This window comes from Gymnoscopelus braueri, assembly GCF_963280865.1.
Source record: "Gymnoscopelus braueri genome assembly, chromosome: 6".
In the NCBI taxonomy this organism is placed as follows: Eukaryota; Metazoa; Chordata; class Actinopteri; order Myctophiformes; family Myctophidae; genus Gymnoscopelus; species Gymnoscopelus braueri.
This window is the reverse complement of record NC_137607.1, coordinates 45255302-45260301: the sequence shown is the minus strand read 5'-3', so window position 1 is coordinate 45260301 and position 5000 is coordinate 45255302. Positions and strand designations below refer to the sequence as shown.

The following is a 5000-nucleotide window of genomic DNA, read 5'->3' as shown; positions in this document are numbered from 1 at the left end:
AACAGCCCTGACCTGCAGAATTATTGATGACATTCTTTTAACCTATACAATCGTTAATAAGAGAGATATTAACGAAATGAATAAAGCTCTGGATTAAGAGAGAGGCCAGAGTTCACCTTATAACAAGCAAGAACTCCAGAACTCTTGTGAATATGTTTATATGTTGATTGGGAATTGTATTTACTCATGAATTTAGTTATTTCTTGTATTAGCAATTTGCCTCCTCTGGGTCAGAGAGAGAGAGAGAGAAAGAAAGAAAGAAAGAAAGAAAGAAAGAAAGAAAGAAAGAAAGAAAGAAAGAAAGAAAGAAAGAAAGAAAGAAAGAAATAACTTTCATTTTAAACCCTACGATAAGTCCATCCTTAAGGTCGGGGACAGTTTTCTTTAATTTGTGTAAAGCTCACACCAGAACCTATACCTGTATCATAATCATGTATCATTGTTGTCACCTGTGCGCACATTCACAGCGGGGGGTCTGGTCTGTCTGGTTAGGTTTGGTTGAATGAATGAATGATTCTCCGCTTTGCTTTGAAACTGCCTTCATTAGCGGCGTTTAAGAAACAGCTGAGATACAGAGAGGAGAGGAGAGGAGAGGAGAGGAAAGGAGAGGAGAGGAGAGGAGAGGAGGGGGGCGGGATAGTTTGGAGAGACGCGTCTTCTCCGCACGCCCATTGGTCCCGGAGAGTGATGTCAGACGAGCACGGCTCGTCTGACATCACGCTCCGGGTCCAATGGGCGTGCGGAGAGAGAGAGGCAGAGGGACTGGAGCTCTCATCCACCATCCGCTCTCAGAGACACCGAGTCCGGCTTGTACGCGCGAAGGAAGGAGGGGCCGCTCGGTGACAGCCAGCCAGCCGCGTCTTTGTCACTAAAGTTCCAGTTACGCACTGACAGTTCAGTTCGCTGTAACTCCTGCTCTGTTGTGTCCAAAAGACTTATTTTTTTTTGTTTTGGGAGGGGGTTGAAAAGGCCAAACCAAACGGGAGTTTTTTTCCAAGTCAGCTTTCTTTGCTCCTCCAAAAAAAAAACTCCAAACGAGCTTTTCTTTCGCCGTTGCTTTGCTTTCTCATTGCCTGTTCATTTCTACCAGTGTCCGTGCAACAAGATCTGACCTTTTTTCTCGTCATTATTCCAAATCAGTTGCAAGTTTTCGCTGCGATATTGCAATTGCGCACACCGCTAACGACCCGCTTACAGCTGGGGGTTTTTTTCTTTGGCTTTTTGCGCAATAGGAAAGCACTGAAATAAATAAAAGATGAATTCATAATTCATGCGCTGGGGGTTTGGAGATATATAGCTGCTGCTATACTGAGCGCTGCTGCTGCTGCTGCCCCAACGGCTATGTAGCCTGACGACCCGAAGACAAACTCTGAGACCCCCTGACAGACCGCTTGAGTTCAGCCTCGTCCTCCAGTGTGTGAGAAGAGAAGAATCGTTTTGTTTTGAGACACACACACACACGCACAGAGTTTAAAAAAAAGAGACGCTTTGGTCCGGAATCCCGTCCCGTCCAGGTGTCCCCCCACAGACACCAGGCGGGTCGGACAGTCCTCCCCGCCAGGCCGGGCTGAGCTGTCATGCTGCCCAAATTCGACACGGAATCTCTGGGAGTCGTCCGATCGCATGGGGAACAACACGGGCACATGCCAAGGAACATGCAAGGTAAGAGCAATCATTTTAGGGCAGTCAATGGTTCTCTAATCGTTTAATTTCAAACTCTGAGAGTTGTACAAATGCCACCAAATAGAGCCGTTTGGTCGCATTCGTACGAACTCTCCGAGTTTGCACTTTGCAGACCTTCATGAGGGTCCGTTTGGAAGTCCTTAAACAAAACCCCACTTTGGAAAGAAAGAAAATACAGGCTCCTAATGTAGGGCAGTGAATGGTTCTCTAATCTTTTAATTACAAACTCAGAGAGTTGTATGTACAAATGCCACCAAATGGACCCGTAAGGGTCCATTGGTGGCATTTGTACAACTCTCTGAGTTTGCGGACCTTTATAAGTTTGGTAATCCCTCAACAAAACCCCACTTTGGAAAGAAATGAAAATAGAGGCTATATATAGGTTGGCGTTATAAGGGGATAAGGTTTCCATTTGGGTGATTTTTAGGTTCCGTTGGTCCTTGGTCCCGTGTGCGTAAAAACCGACTGACTGACGGGGCACAAGAACCTACTCGTGTAGCCTATAGTTCGACTTCGTGCAGTAAAGTTTTAACTTTATAGTTTACTTATTATAGGCCTATTAGTCAACTGTTTTGTTGCAACTTAGTAGTAGCATATTTTCTTTTTCTTCCAGAACGTCCTGTTATAATTGTTTAGCTTCTGTGATTCTGTCACCTGTCAAATGAACTGGACTGTGCTTGTGTTTTTTTTTTTTTACCAAAACAGCACAAGTTAATTAATTCCTCTCGTCTTCTATAATATAGCAAATCAAACGAAAACCCCACAGGGAACGAGTTAAAATGTCAATTAACCACTCAACGTTGTGTATTAATTCTATAGCAAGTAATTAGCCTAGAGTCGAATTTATTGCGCTTGTGCCATTTCCCCCCCTCAAAATCGTTAAATCGTTTCCAAGTGAAATCCGGTCTATTCGTCTTTGATGTGTGTGTTTTTGTTGTTGTTTTGCACGGTAAAATCTGGATTTATTAAAAAAAGATGTATTTTATTTTAACGTTGCGATCACAGCCATCTGAGCAGCATTATGTATATTTTGTTGCAATTCTATCTCACTAAAGTTATGTCCATAAATGAAAACTGAAATAAAACCACAGTGTATGAAATATTAGCCTCCACGGTATAGTGGCACATTTGATGAAGATATGATTAGATGTTTTATTTATTTATATATTATCTCGGTTGACCAGAACATTCACTCTAGATCACGGAGGAGTAGGCCATAAATTGAATTAAAAAAAATTGACCTTGTGTTTTATATATTTTTTATTATTTTGTAAACCTCAAACGAGTCCTTGTGGAAGTTTTCCTCCAGTTGGTTTTGAAGTGAGGATATTAACTAATCCGGCAGCAGCAGGTCATTCATGCATTCATTCATTCCACAGCCATATATAACCCAGCGATCAATTAGACCGACCCTATAGTTTATGGACAAGTTGATAACGACAAGGAGTGGCTTCCACCCTTATCTCTGTGTTTTACGCACAGGGGTGAAACAAATTCAAAATAAGTAGCAGGGATTTAGAACGGATGAACATGTGTTAAATATGTTGTAGGATAGGGTATAGTCTACTTTTTTTGCCTCTCGGAGTGGAAGTACAGCGGCTGCAGGTGTAGAGATATCCCGTTATTGGACTATTTGGACACAGTCTGCCTCTACGCGCGAGGCCTTGGTAATAATACTATTTTATATTCGTTATTTTTTTTAAACACTCACAAACCTAAATGGAATGCATCAGAATAAATAACACATCTGGATCCCAGGTTCACAGATTGAAATAAATAAATAATAATCATGCAAAACGAAAAGCCTTCACCACAGCTCATATAGAACTTGTTGCGCTTGATTAAAAGTGATAGCCACTCAACAGCAACATAAATGGGCAAATATTTATGAATGAATGAATTAAAAAAGAGCAAAAGCTCATAGCGCGACACCGAGTGCTGCACTATGAGCTTGTAGATCTTCTATTTTTGAGAACTATGACAATGTATGAGCAAAATGTTGCAGCCAGCTGGGGAATTGTTGTAGCTTATAATTTAAAACAAGTAGCTTAATATTTTGTCAAGGCCCTTTGGAAGCTTCGGGTCAAGTAAACAAACCTTCTTTTTTTTTTACAATGTTGTTCCTCATTGTGATTTTTCCTGCTTGATCGTGTGGTGTTTTTTATTGTAACAATAAATGCGTTTGTGATCCTTGTAAATGCCAGGCCAGGTGTTTGCTTAACGCTGCCATTATAGTCCTTCTTATCATCAATGCAAATGCAACTATTTCTGTCGAGTTGTAAAACAAATGCACTACAATGGCCTGTGTTTGCATTATATTTAACAAAACCGCACAGGGAAAACTGAAACTAAAATAAATAAATAAAAAACAATCACTTTCATGATTGACTCAGTCAAGTGAAGAAAATTGGCCTATTGTTACAGATCAATTCCTCAAGTCCATTTGGAATGTATTTTCGAATACATATCTATTTAAAGCCATTCAATCCGGGAACGCATCTGTGTCATTTTAGATTTTAAACCACTTTAACCATTATTTTATACTTTGGGCTAATCAAAAATAGCAGATACAAGCTCATTGAGCAGCACCGAGTGCCATTCTATGAATTTATAGATTGTTTAAAGCAAACATTTTTAACTCAAATCTTTGCTTCTGGGGAGGTCCCTGCATGGAACAAAATATTTTTAGATGGGGGGGTCGGTGGCCAAATAGGCTACATATCATTTTGGGTGGTCCTTGTCATGAAAAAAAGTTTGAGTTTTTTTCAGAAAAATGAAAAAGACACTTTTAGAATTGACCTCAGGTCTTAATGGGTTAAATATATATTTCTCTGTCGCCTAAAGAGCAGAATTAAGGTTTCTGCATGCATATCTTCATTTTGTCCGTGGGCGGTAGGATAAAGGGAAAAAAAATCTTCTCTCTCCTCGAATCCTTAACTCTAATATCTCACCATTTCCCACGCGATTCCACGACTTAGATTCATGAATATTTATGAGCTTCACTTTCATGCTGGTTTCGCCCTGTCTGTCTGTCTGCAACCAGAGCGCCAACATAGAGAAATAAATGATAATAGTGTGCTTTCAAGCCCTTCCAAAACATAGGGTTATAGGCTAAAATATCGTGATCGTCCAGTACTAAAATTACCCTACACTTCAAATAACTCAAATCATTCAGTCTTCATCCTCCCCTTGTTATTTTTTTCCTCTGGAGGAACAGTTTGATAAATTAATATGTGGTAATTTGGAAAATAAATTGCTTGCATTGAAAGAGGCTCTAACTCTGTGTGTGTGTGTGTGTGTGTGTGTGTGTGTGTGTG

General features: G+C 40.4%; 1 protein-coding gene across 1 annotated transcript in view; it reads left to right on the top strand.

Moving 5' to 3' along the window:
- The first annotated feature begins 1408 nt into the window (after positions 1–1408).
- nr5a2 (nuclear receptor subfamily 5, group A, member 2) overlaps positions 1409–5000 on the top strand; it is an 87462-nt gene continuing 83870 nt past the window's right edge. Inside the window, exon 1 of the mRNA XM_080430163.1 lies at positions 1409–1662. Within this exon, the coding sequence (XP_080286289.1) occupies positions 1578–1662 (85 nt within the window). The 5' untranslated portion in view covers positions 1409–1577. The remainder of the gene's footprint in view (positions 1663–5000) is intronic.